The following is a 12,613-nucleotide window of genomic DNA, read 5'->3' as shown; positions in this document are numbered from 1 at the left end:
TATATTACGAAACAAACAGCCTGAGTACCTAGTTACCCTCCAATATCACCATTAAAATTAGTTAAACAAACCAACTAGGAATTAGTTTCCCTCAAGTTATTCCATAAAACAGTGGAAAAAAATACAAAAACAAACAGAAAACTAGCTACCTGATTTAAAGGGTTATCTAAAATATATATTAATAAATGTAATTAACAAACAACAAACCAATGGGGAAAAAATTAAAAAGAAAACAATTAAGTAACCAGTTACCCTTGGTATGTTAGAAAATAAACAACCTGGGTACCTGGTTACCCTCTAAATTATTCTTCCAAAAAGCTAACAGCAAAAGAATTAACAAAACGATATACTAATATGTATATATAAAATGACCTTAAGAATCCCAATGTTTTACATAAGAAGAAAATTAAAAAAGCTAACTGTTAAACTAGAAATTGATTCACCATTTAATTACAGTTGTAGAAAAGATTAAAAAACCAAAAGAAATATAATATCACTAAAAGCCTATGCAGCAATTTTCATTCTTTTCTGTCTCCTCTCCAGAAGCTTCTCAGTGAACTCATCGCTAGTTAAGTATCCCTCAAGTTCTTTGTTCTTTCCATGATAGTACAAGCTGACAGCAATGTCTTTACGAAGGAGGCGAACATCAATATTTTTAGGCATCTCATTCTCCTTCCCAAGAATTATTTGCTCAGCAAAATAAGTACAGAACACACCACAATCACTGCATAATAGAAAAAAGAAAAAGAAAAAAAAAACAACTAAGAACATATAAACAAAACAGAACACAAAAGAAAAAAAAAACTAAAATCAAATAAACAAACTAACCAATCAGTCTGTTGAGGAATGCCTTTAGCAATGCTCAACTTCAAAGCCTCATTCTCTACCACATCATACGGGCTAACATCAAGATGAATATCTTTACGAACATAGAAATCAATCATCTCCAGAAGAAGAGGAATCAAAACAGCAAATGCCTCAACGACAGGTAAAGTCTGATTTTCATGCTTTGCACCAGACATTGAATCATACACCGTAAGAGATCTCTGCTGTACATTAAAGTGCAACAAAATCCAGTGCATAAGACCATTCACATTAACAGGCATGACAACATCATCAAGCAAATTCCAATGAGTTGCACAAAACATGGATTCCCCCTTCATTATCTTCAAAGCAACGCATCTCTCATCTATTTTAAATGCGCCACTACCTTTTTTCTTAAAATCTTCATACATAAACACTATGTTTTGCCCAAAACAAGTGTCAGTCGTAGATACTCTTCTCTTCAAATCTGTAGACAATTTAACCTTTCTCCTCAAGTAATACATCATCACATCAATATGCTGCATAATAAATAAAATACATGATTATAAAATGATATGGGTAGAAACAAATCTACTATGATTTGGGTAACCAGTTACCCAATGAACTACAACAAAGCAAACAGTAAGGTAACTGGGTACCCAATAACATCATAATATATAACATAAAATAGATCACCAGACTTATTACCTTGTAAAAAAAAAAAAGAGAAAAAAAAAAGAACTCCAACATGAAAAACCAGATAAATTAAAAAAGCGAGAATCTCACCGATGAGTCAACGAATTGCCCAGAGAAATAAAGGCTATGAAACCAAGCCTTCTCAGAAATATGAACAAAAGTGAAATTAATTGGTGGCTCCACAGAATTATCATCATATTTTTTAAACCTGAAAAATACATTAAAAAACAAAATAAAAAGCTTAACAAATTAATCATACATATTACACATATAACAAACTTTAAAACAAATAATGGTTATACATACTTGTTCCTTTTCTTCAAACCATGATTAATCCAGGAATCAAACTCAGACAGTTGTTCTTTAGTGTGATTATCACCAAGGTCATTGGAAAAGGGACAAATATTATCCAATATCGTCCTCTTTCTTTTTTGTTTCACGCCAACTTCAGAAGATCCAAATTTTGTTAAGAAAGGAGATTTTACAACAGCGCTTGGCTTCGCTTGCCTTTTCCTTCCCAAAATCAGTCCAGTATCAACTGCTTGTGCATCATCATACTTCACAATTGACCACTTACTTTTATCCTCCAAAGAACTACTCTCTTTAAGTGGCCTCTCAACTGAATCATTAATAACTCTCCATATTGCATTAGACACATGAAATGTGGGAGTTTGAGGACTTGAGCATACACTTGAGTCAACCTTAATTGGCTCCTGAAAAAAGAAATAAAAATATACAACCAATACTACATTACAAACAAGAAAACACAGAGGAAAAAAACCAATTGCTTAAACAAAAAAAACGAAAATAAGATCTTACTTTAACAGTAGAAAAAAATTGTGAAGCAATCTGAACGGAATGCTCCAAATCAGCCCCCAACTCCTCACCAATATCAACATTTTGGTAACCCCCAGAGGAATGACCATCAAAAAAATCCTAAAAAATACAAAAACCAGCAATTTTTAAACAAAATAGAACCAAAATAGACATCATAAAAGGGAAACACACACCACAACAGAACCCAGTTACCTCCGAAGAAGCCTCAGCATGCATAGGATCTTCAAACTCTCCACCAACATTATGATTACCAGCTGCCATAGATGCCTTAATACCATCCAACAAAGATATAACAGAAGCAAAATCAGATGCAAAGGCTGCCTTCAATTCAGAAATTGCAATCAATATAGACTTCTGCGAATCTTGCACTTCAACCAATTTTGATTGAATGGCAATAAGATCCTGATGCATATCTGAGGAACTAGTAGCATCGTCATCGGGTGGATCTGTCGGCGAAAACTTGCTTTCAAAAGACAATCCTCTCAGAATAGGCAGTCTCAATTCTTCAGTAGTAGGCATTATGACATTAACATCATACTACAAGAATCAATTTTTTTTAAAAAAAAACAGGCAACACAAAAATAAATGAGACAAAGTAACTAGTTACCCACCTATAAAACAAACATAATAAAAAATATAAAGAAAACGACAAAAAGAAAAGAAACATTGAAAAAATAAAACAATATCAATACCTCTTCCTCCAACAGAACGTTATCAACCAAATACTGATATGACACACTTCCCTTGCTTGTCCAATTCAGAATCCTTGGAAACAAACAATTAACCCGTCTACACAAAGCTTGAGAACAAGAGGGAATTGTCTCATATATCCATATAAGGAAAGCAATAGGGAAACCATAGCACTTATAACTATAGTTATCCAGTGATCCATCAGCTTTCCTAGGAACACAATCATACATGGCATTCCTATCTTTCAAAACTGCCCGCATCACACATCTAGTTCTTTGCCACAACACTTTCCCAAAAGCAAACTTCTTCATCTCAGCAAAATTGGAATCAACCATGGCAAAGAATGAGTTGTCAACGCGAGTCTCAGTTTGTGTCCCGAACAAAAAATTGGCTAACAAATGAACAATAGCCAACTTAACGACAACCTCGTCACCTTTCTTCTTCAAGTTTTTATCATTGAATGCACATGCAACCTCCTCTTTCCTAAGCTTTTCTTCCTTCCTGGGTTTACCTTCGTACAACGGAAAAAGAGATTTCCTAAGCCCTAAATCAGCCTCTTTGAACATCCCAAAGTCAACACTGCCCACACATTTCAAACCAGTAATCAGGGCAAACTCACTGATTGAGAACCTAACTAATGTGCCACCCAAGTTAAACCAAAACTCGGATTCTTCATTTTTTTGATAAACCTCCCGAAGCAAAACACTATGAAATAACTGTGCCTGAAATGTAATATCAGGCATATCCAAAAAGTGACCAAAAGGAGTTCTTCGAAACATTGCTTTTTGTTTCGAACTTAAAACTGCCTTAATCTCACTAATAACAGACGGCTTATTCCACTGTTGGACTTTACTTCCAAAACGCCTGTCAGGTTTAATTCTGAAATGCGCATCCTAAAAACAAACATGAGAATCAATTACACACTGATAACATAACAGTAAACAGAATAAAGAAACTATGAATAATATGAAGGGGGGAAAACAAACAAGGTAACTAGGTACCTATTATAAAATAACAGTAAACAGAATAAAGAAACTATGAATAATATGAAGGGGGGAAAACAAACAAGGTAACTAGGTACCTATTATAAAATAACAGTAAACATAATAAAGAACTATGAATAAATATGAAGGGGGGAAAACAAACAAGGTAACTAGGTACCTATTATAAAACAATAAATGTAAACAACTAACTCGGTACCTAAAAATCCAACAAAAAAATATAAAAAATAAAATAAAAAGAAAAGTAGAAAACATACAGAAAAATGAAAAGCTAACATTAAACTAAACAAAAATTATACAATAAAATCAACACAAAAGAAACTAGGGACCACATGATAACACATTACAAGACACTAAAACTTAAGAAACATAATAATACGATTAAACCATAAAAAGTAAACAGGAACCACAGAAAGAAAAGCAAGGCCAAACACATATAAACTATTAACTTTAAAAAAAAAACACTAAACATCAACAACTAACTAGGAACCTAAAAAAGCCAAAAAAAAATAATAAAAAAAGAAACAGTAAGGGCATAACATAGATAACAGGGGAACTTAAAAACATTAAAATAACAACAAATGATAAAAGTAAATCAATTGAAAAAAACTAGGGACCACATGAGAACACATGACAAAAAAAACTAAACATAATCATACACTTAAACCATATCAAAGAAACAAAGCACCACAAACAGAAAACAATACCTCTAGAATGCACTTTGAACTTTGTTTTATATGTATGTTTTTCTAGTTACCTAGTTACTTTGAACTTTGTTAAATGTCGAACTGGACATGAATGAAATCAGTAGTATACGACAAGGAGTATGAGGAAGTTTTATCATTATTTAATTGACAAAACCACACACAAACACACATTAAGATATTTATATATATATAAAAACATGCTCTAAACTTGAAGTTACAGCAAGTCAGAGCCAGTTTCATCATAATCTAATATAAAGATGAAGGCATATGATATTAATCATATATGTGGGAATTACAAATATCATATAAGATTTCCCTCAAGGGAAACATGCAGCAAAAAGGAAAAACATACAAATACACATAGGAAAAAACAAATCAAAGTAACTAGGTACCTTTACTCTACTCTGACGATCTTTCTTTGTCCCAGCAGCAGTTCTCTTGATCCTTGAAGAACCCTTAACTTGAGGGGAAGAACGTAAACCGCCATCAACACTTGTTGATGAAGAACCAACATTACCTCCCTTAAAAAACATAAACATAAATTCAAAAATTGAAAAAATAAACAATGAAAACAACATACAAATAATATTCGATTCCAACTCAAAAAAACAAAAATCAAACTAACAACCAAACCAAAACACTAAAAGAAACACGATACCTTAACGTTAGCTCCTGCATTGTCGGCAGGAACCGTCGGAGTTCGAGGAGATCGGCGCATTCCGACAACAATCAAGACAGTTCACCAAAATTTCTGAAAAATCCAGACGACCAAACTCATAAACAACAACTACGATGACCGAAAACGACTCCAATCACACCAAAATACTCATCAACAAACCCCGAACACCAAACTCAAACCGCATGCAACCAACTGAAAAAAAAAAAGAAATAACGCTCGGGAAACAAAGGGGAAACAACTGATCGGAAAAGGTAAAGTAAAAAAACTACCTATGTAAAATTTTAAAAAATTACATAAAATAAAATTACCTAACTACCCCTGGAATTAAAAAATTATCATTAGAAACAACATATGGCATAATAAAGACATCTTAACAAAAATATGGGAAAAAAAACCACAAAAGTGATAAAAAAGTATAAAAAGCCATACAAAAGTTAAGATGAAAAAAAAGCCATATTTTTGAAAATATCAATTAAAAGTCCATATAAAATGTAATTTCCTCAAAAAAAAAAAGGTGTGGGGAAGCCTTTCCCTTTTTATCAGAGCCAGGTTTCGATCCTGGGACCTGTGGGTTATGGGCCCACCACGCTTCCGCTGCGCCACTCTGATTCGGTGATACGTGAATAGAATTTTACTATTAACACAATGAATATCAAATCTAATATTTCAATTGCCAAGTCCAAAACCCTCAGACGCGGTAAAAAGAAGAAAAGTCCGCTGCAATGAAAATGGCTTCTTGGGACGAAGAGACTACGAACAAAGTTCTCCGCCAGGTACCAAGATTCGCTCGTGCCCTGTAAATATGAGTATAATTCTTTATAATTTACTCTATTTATGAAAAACCCTTTACTTTGTTTTCAGGTTGAGTTTTACTTTAGCGATAGTAATCTTCCTCGAGACGATTTTCTCAGAAAATCAGTCTCTCAAAGCCCTAATGGCTGTATCCTTTAGTCTTGCTATTCGATTCCCATCTCTGTATATGCTTATGAAAATGTGTATATTATGTTTTCGAAATATTTCTTTGTGGTTGGTTCATGATCTTTGACTATAAGAGGGTTAAGTGGTCAGCTTGGCTCTGATATGTACCTTCTCTCGCATGAGGAGTTTACTTGGTTTGAGTCCTAACACTAAGCGTGACGATGTTCCTGATCGAATTGTGAAATCCGTGGCTAAAATTTTGCGAAAATCCAATTGCTTGAGAGTTTCTGATGATGGTGGGATTTTCACAACTTGTTTTAGCTACTTAGAGATTTTGGGTTTATAAATGTGTATGTTAATTTGTCTCATTTTGTTTTTGTTATTTTGGGTTGTTAAAGGTCAAGAGGTTGGTCGAGTTAATGAGCTTAATAAGCCAGAAGAGGTAATAGAGCAAGTAGATACAAGAACCATTGCAGCCTCACCTTTGGAATATGATGTCAAGATTGAAGATTTGGATATTTTCTTTGCTAACTATGGCAAGGTGTTGCCATCATCTTTCTTTTTCACAATTCAAATTGGGGTTTTCATTTCCATTTATTCGTTTTGTGTTTTTGTATGTGAGAATGAGATTAATGATTATTCTTATCTGGTATATAGGTTAATAGTGTGAGGCTACCTGGTCATGTTGCAGACAAAAAATGCTTTTGTGGCACTGCATTAGTTGAGTTCTCAATAGCTGGGGATGCTGATAATATTCTGAAGCAAAATTTGATTTATGCTGGTAACAAGTTAAAGTTAAAGCGAAAGTAAGTCATGGTTTCATTACAAAGAAAAATCAAAATAAAATCTTATCTTAGTTTTAAATCTGTCTTTAGTTATCACTGGATTTGACATGGGCAGTTGATTGTACTCACTGGATTTGACATATGTAGTTGATTGTACAGTAGTATTTGTGCTTACTGCTGATGATAGCCCTTCTGCTCAACATTAAATCAATTTAATAGCTCTTTTACAAATATTTCTCCAGTTGTATACAGTCAATCTATTGATGTAGGCATTGTTAACCATCTTTAGTTTTTCAAAAGTGTGATATTGGTATTGTCTTTTTAATCAGCCTGTTAGTTATTCTCACGTGGCTTTTGATTCAGGAAAGAGTTCGATTCTGAGAGAGAATTATTGACCAGTGATGTTCTAAAGTCCAATCCATTGAGTGCTAGCGACACAAATGATGGTGCTATGAAACTAAAGTCAGTCTTTGTTGTCAATATTTTTTTCTTTTTATTTTATTGGAGACACCTAACTGGACTCAATATTGCCTTGTGCCTGACTCATTTTCCATTGTAATGAATTAAGGTACCAGAAAGGTTTAGTTATTGCATTAAAATTGAAGAGAAAGTTAGTTGGAGGGAATACTGAACAAAAAACATGCGAAAAGACCGATCAAAGTGAACAAAAAATCTCTGTTGATAAACAAACAAGAGAAGCGGCTGCCCAAAAAGAAAATGACTCTCTCCTGTGTGCAGAAGTTAAGAACTCCTTTCAAAGATTTGGCACTGTTAAGGTTGTTTACACAACTTGATCAAAGCCTTTTTTTTTTCTATGAAAATATTGTTATATGTTGGTAAAACAATATACGGTCTCTATTCAGTTAATGTCACTCTTGCATCCTTCTGAAACTTGTATAACTTGTGTTGTTTCTGTTATTTGGATTCGATCAAGATCCAAGATTTGTTATGGCCAGTAAGATTTCCTTGGCGCCAAGGCACAATTTGCAACTGTGTTCCCTTGATATTGTTAAAGTGGTTTGCTGCAGACTTTTGAAAAACCTTATTCTGGTTGACGTTATCTATTCCGAGTTATCACTTGTTAATTGGCTTATGTAATCATCTTTTCACATCTTCCTTGCAGTATGTTGACCTTGATTCTGGAGCAGATTCAGGTTACATATGTTTTCAAGAACCAGAATCAGCTATAAGAGCCCGTGCAGCTGCAGAATTTGTGGAAGGCGGTGTTGATTCAAAAAACTTCATCATGTTCTTAGAAGCAGTTACTGGTAAGCTGTAATATTTCATCTTTATTACCATTCTGGTGGGGGTTTTAAGTAAGAGTAATTATTTTATTGACTCCTTATTACCATTTTACCTTCAATATTAAAATGCCAGCCACATACCCTTATACTAATTACAAAACGGTCCTTGTCTCTGCTATTTACAGGCGAGGCTGAAGAGGAGTATTGGAAATCTTACCAACCATTGTGATAATAGCGGTGATAGGTACGCGCATAAATTGCTTCATGTATTATGTTTTATTTTCTTTTCTGATGCCATTTGAAGATTTGTACTTGGGAAAAATTTCTTCACTTGTCTGGCGAGTAATATTTGGCTTCATCATTTATTTATTTTTGTTTTTGACTTGCAGAATCGGAAAAGGTAGAAGACGCAAGCATGCATTCCCCGGAAAATGAGTCTGCAGACTAGAGCTAATTTGATAATCAGTAAAGGTTTTTGAATTTTTTTTTATTTTTTATCATATATGCCAATGAAGTGAAAATTTGCAGGAGGGTGAGACTTGGTGGCCAATTTTTTGATGAGATAATTGAATGTCGTCAGCTCTAGCAACAATTCCTTGTACATTTTTTCCCCAATGTTAAAGATATGCTAAGTAGATTCGAAATTACAAGAATGGTATGAGTTATTTTGTAGTGGTAAAATAATGCCAATTTTTTAAGGTATCCACTATTCAGAAATCCCCAAGAGTATTTAATTTTTAATTAGTTTCTGTGTCATCTTATGACGTGCAAAACCCCACCTTTATTGAGGGGACACACAAACAAAGCCAATTTTGATTGTTGAGGGGGAGAGTTATCAAGACAACTATTTAATACTTATCTTAATAAAGAAAAAAAAACAGAAATTTAGAAATTAATCCTAATAATTCAGGGAAAATTAAATAGAAGACCATGTAAGAAAAAGGTCAACTTTGGGAGGGAGGCGGGGCAAGGCGAGGCGGTGCAGCCGTGGCAATGACGAAGAAAAAGCATTAAATTCCAATAAGTAAAGCTTTGGGCTTGGTTTAATTTTGACCGCAATAACTTTATCCTTACCGTCACCCATCGTTATCCTCAATGAGGCTGACAAAAGTGGAGTGAAGCAGAGAGATCCTCAATCATCGTCATCCTTTAATAGATGTGTCATGCATTGGAAAATAGAATCTAGGTTATAGACGTAGACATACCCCCAAAAGTCTGGAGAGAAAACGACACAAAAACACCAGTGTGATCGAACCATGTGCCACATTCATATTTGTTAACAATTTTTATATTACTCCTTCAGTTTGGAATACAGTAAACAGATAAGCTCGGGGGTTGGGTTAGGTTCTTCCTTACAAGAACTTCACCTTTTCTTTGTTTGTATATTTATAATTTTAACACTTTTGAGTCAAAGCAATAATTAGCGAGAATCTTTTAGCGTCTTATTCTTTCTTTTCTTTCTGGGTTCTTGAGTTTAAAATTCAAGGATAAGATAATAAACACTTCAAAATCCCAACTGGGTCTCTAAGGAAGCTAGAGGAAAGTGAAGATGTTGGAAGGAAAAGCCTTGATCGAGGACACTGACATGCCTGTTAAGATGCAGATACAAGCCATGGCTGCTGCTTCTCAAGCTCTAGATATCTTTGATGTTTTTGACTGCAGATCTATAGCTGCCCACATAAAAAAGGTCTCTCTCTCCCGCCCTCCCCTTCCTTCTCTCTCTCTCTCGCTCTCTCTATAATATATATAAATTGTATCTTAAGCTAAGCTTTTAGGTTTCATTAATGACAGGAGTTTGATAAGAGATATGGGTCTGGTTGGCAATGTGTGGTGGGCTCAAACTTTGGGTGTTTCTTCACTCATAACAAGGGAACTTTCATCTATTTTACCCTGGAGACTCTTAGCTTTCTCATCTTCAGGGGAGCTTCTTCCTCTTCGTGACGCCAAGGTGAAGGTTTTTCTACAGCTAAGGAAGTTCGAGAGAAAGGCAGAGAGGGGCAAGAGAAACAGCACCATACAGTTTTTTTTCTTAACTGGTTGGTCAATGGGGAGACAAAATGTTCCAGACAATTGACGGTGGTTTCGGTTTCGTCCATATGTGAAGAGGTGACTGTTTGTATGCGGTCTTTAATAAGGACCCCAAAGTTGCCTTGCTTTGATGATGCTGGGACCTCCAGGCTGAGCTTTTGTTGAGATTTCCTTCGAAATTTTCATATGCGGCGGGACTTCTCTTGTCCCTCGCTCCTAGGACTACTAACTCCTCTCTGCTCTTTAGCTTCCTAGCTGGTTTTTATGACCATAATGTTTTAGGTCTTATTTCTTCGGATATTTTGTAATAACTTTGAATAGCTTACTTGCTCTGTTTTTAGTGCCTTTGTTTGGGGGTGCTTCGTCACCTGCCTGCCTTTGTTTGTATCTTTCTGGATCCTTATCTTATCTAATAATTTTATGCCTCCTCGTCTCCCACGTTATCACTTTGGATGTTGGGACTTTTTAGGATTAGCTCTGCTTGTTTGTATTTATTGAAGCTTAGCAATTGTTGCGTCTATCTTTTATGGATTACCTTTTCTAAAATGACGCTTGGCTGCTAAAGCCTAAAGGTAACATCTTTTGACAAATTCAATCAACCATGGCTGGTATTTTCAAATGAGTTTCAAAATCAGGAAATAAAAAAAGCTAGGTTCTAAATAATATGCTAACAATGGTTTCCCCAAAGTGAAAATACATCAAAAGTCAAATTCACTTAATAGAAGACTCTAACTCAGTCAACCATAGCATACCATGTTAACAAAATCAAACGACTGGTGTTAACAATGGCTTGTTTTGAAAGTATGCTTCCAAGTTTTGGACAACAAGATCTGCCATTGCATCACATGTTTCATAAGTGTCAGTCCCCACATGAGGTAAAACAACAACATTTTCAAGTCCAAGCAACTCTTCAGGAACTTCCGGTTCCCTTTCAAACACATCAAGACCAGCTCCACCTAACCGGCCTTCCATTAGAGCAGAAACAAGCTCTGATTCATCGATATGGCAGCCTCGTCCAATGTTGATCACAATGCCCTTCGGACCCAATGCGTCGATAACTTGACGGTTAATAATGTGGAATGTTTCTTCTGTCAAGGCGCACGCCACCACAAGGACTTCACAATCGGTTGCCAAGTCCAGAATGTTGGAGTAGTATTTGTAGTTTGGATATGGTTTCTCAGTTCTAGATAAGTAACTGATTTTGCAGCCAAATGCCTCTGCTCTTTTAGCAATTGCTGAACCAATTCTTCCCAACCCAACAATTCCAACTGATTTGCCACTAAACTGAAAGGAATCAAACAACTAAATAAGGATAAGAGAAATAAGAAGAGCATACTAAATTCCAAACTTAAAATCTCATCTTCCAAAATAAGAGTTCTATCAATTAGGCTAAGTTTGAGATAAAAACAAATTAAACATGTAAAGCAGTAAAATAAGAAGAGTTGTCTATAACAACAGAAAACATGGCAGAATATACATATAATTGTACAATCAATATAAACTACTACCCATAGCTAAAATGTTCAAGAAAAACCCAAACTTTGCATAAAATTGCTTACTATATTTCAAAATAAAAACTCAAGCAATGAGACAGTAACCTTTGTAGTCAATGCGAAATCTCCTTTCTTCCAAGACCCATTTCTCACAAACCCATCACAGACACAAAGCCTCCTGAAAACGGCCAAGATCAACCCAATTGCAAGGTCGGCGACGTCGTCAGTCAACACATCGGGGGTGTTCGTAACCCTAATCCCCTTTTGCTTGCATTTTCTCAAATCAATTTTATCTAAACCCACGCTGTAGGTAGACACAATCTCCAATCCCGGCAAGGAATCGATAAGTTGGGCATCGGCGCCGATTCTGGTGTCTCCCACCACTGCTTTCACTGAATTCACGTACTCGTTCTCTTTCACGAAATCTGCCAATGAAGGATAGGACCAGAGCTTCAAGAGCTTAAAGCGCTTTTCTAGTTCTGTTTCCAGGTAACTGGACATCGGCCATGTCATCAGGACGCTAATGCTCTCCATGTGTTTGTAAAAATGAATTGGAAGGGGAAGAAAAAAAAGTCACAGTTTCTTGTGGATTTTTCTCTATAACAGGGAAGTGGTTTTTATTGTATTTTTATTTTGAAAGTAATTACGAGATCTTATTCTTATTATTAATTTTATTTATTGAACTTTATCAGTACTAATATTATGCACTGCTTTTAATTCTGATTATTACT

The 12,613-nt window shown here is 35.1% G+C and overlaps 4 protein-coding genes and 1 non-coding gene across 5 annotated transcripts; 2 read left to right on the top strand and 3 right to left on the bottom strand.

The window, feature by feature from the left end:
* Positions 1 to 15: 15 nt before the first annotated feature.
* Positions 16 to 2,801, bottom strand: LOC133795838 (uncharacterized). The gene is made up of 2 exons (XM_062233293.1): positions 829 to 2,801; positions 16 to 724 (listed from the first exon to the last, which is right to left on the bottom strand). The coding sequence occupies exons 1-2, from the start codon at positions 1,347 to 1,349 to the stop codon at positions 505 to 507; spliced, it is 741 nt and encodes a 246-aa protein (XP_062089277.1). The 5' UTR covers positions 1,350 to 2,801; the 3' UTR covers positions 16 to 504.
* A 3,150-nt stretch (positions 2,802 to 5,951) lies between these two features.
* TRNAM-CAU (transfer RNA methionine (anticodon CAU)) lies at positions 5,952 to 6,023 on the bottom strand. The gene has a single exon. It is a non-coding gene; the product is annotated as a tRNA-Met (tRNA).
* A 23-nt stretch (positions 6,024 to 6,046) lies between these two features.
* Positions 6,047 to 9,078, top strand: LOC133795833 (la protein 1-like). The gene is made up of 10 exons (XM_062233288.1): positions 6,047 to 6,187; positions 6,276 to 6,354; positions 6,476 to 6,628; positions 6,731 to 6,873; positions 6,990 to 7,138; positions 7,481 to 7,579; positions 7,686 to 7,893; positions 8,241 to 8,385; positions 8,547 to 8,605; positions 8,751 to 9,078. The coding sequence occupies exons 1-9, from the start codon at positions 6,137 to 6,139 to the stop codon at positions 8,588 to 8,590; spliced, it is 1,071 nt and encodes a 356-aa protein (XP_062089272.1). The 5' UTR covers positions 6,047 to 6,136; the 3' UTR covers positions 8,591 to 8,605; positions 8,751 to 9,078.
* Positions 9,079 to 9,230: 152 nt separating this feature from the next.
* LOC133795841 (dynein light chain 1, cytoplasmic-like) lies at positions 9,231 to 10,814 on the top strand. Its single transcript, XM_062233296.1, has 2 exons — positions 9,231 to 10,048; positions 10,153 to 10,814. Exons 1-2 carry the CDS (start codon positions 9,911 to 9,913, stop codon positions 10,300 to 10,302), a joined length of 288 nt encoding a protein of 95 aa, XP_062089280.1. The 5' UTR covers positions 9,231 to 9,910; the 3' UTR covers positions 10,303 to 10,814.
* A 214-nt stretch (positions 10,815 to 11,028) lies between these two features.
* Positions 11,029 to 12,595, bottom strand: LOC133795835 (glyoxylate/hydroxypyruvate/pyruvate reductase 2KGR-like). The gene is made up of 2 exons (XM_062233290.1): positions 11,988 to 12,595; positions 11,029 to 11,673 (listed from the first exon to the last, which is right to left on the bottom strand). The coding sequence occupies exons 1-2, from the start codon at positions 12,414 to 12,416 to the stop codon at positions 11,155 to 11,157; spliced, it is 948 nt and encodes a 315-aa protein (XP_062089274.1). The 5' UTR covers positions 12,417 to 12,595; the 3' UTR covers positions 11,029 to 11,154.
* Between the last annotated feature and the right edge of the window lie 18 nt (positions 12,596 to 12,613).

Source organism: Humulus lupulus, chromosome 8, assembly GCF_963169125.1.
Source record: "Humulus lupulus chromosome 8, drHumLupu1.1, whole genome shotgun sequence".
Taxonomy (NCBI): domain Eukaryota; kingdom Viridiplantae; phylum Streptophyta; class Magnoliopsida; order Rosales; family Cannabaceae; genus Humulus; species Humulus lupulus.
The sequence above is the reverse complement of the archived record's forward strand: the minus strand, read 5'-3'. Positions and strand labels throughout refer to the sequence as shown.

Coding starts and splice junctions, on each gene's coding strand:
- LOC133795838 (XM_062233293.1), bottom strand. CDS start 1,349: ATGCAGCATATTGATGTGATGATGTATTACTTGAGGAGAAAGGTTAAA. Junction 725..828: donor ATTCCTCAACAGACTGATTG/GTTAGTTTGTTT, acceptor TCTATTATGCAG/TGATTGTGGTGTGTTCTGTA.
- LOC133795833 (XM_062233288.1), top strand. CDS start 6,137: ATGAAAATGGCTTCTTGGGACGAAGAGACTACGAACAAAGTTCTCCGC. Junction 6,355..6,475: donor CTCTCAAAGCCCTAATGGCT/GTATCCTTTAGT, acceptor AAGAGGGTTAAG/TGGTCAGCTTGGCTCTGATA. Junction 7,580..7,685: donor GATGGTGCTATGAAACTAAA/GTCAGTCTTTGT, acceptor TAATGAATTAAG/GTACCAGAAAGGTTTAGTTA.
- LOC133795841 (XM_062233296.1), top strand. CDS start 9,911: ATGTTGGAAGGAAAAGCCTTGATCGAGGACACTGACATGCCTGTTAAG. Junction 10,049..10,152: donor TAGCTGCCCACATAAAAAAG/GTCTCTCTCTCC, acceptor CATTAATGACAG/GAGTTTGATAAGAGATATGG.
- LOC133795835 (XM_062233290.1), bottom strand. CDS start 12,416: ATGGAGAGCATTAGCGTCCTGATGACATGGCCGATGTCCAGTTACCTG. Junction 11,674..11,987: donor ATTTCGCATTGACTACAAAG/GTTACTGTCTCA, acceptor GATTCCTTTCAG/TTTAGTGGCAAATCAGTTGG.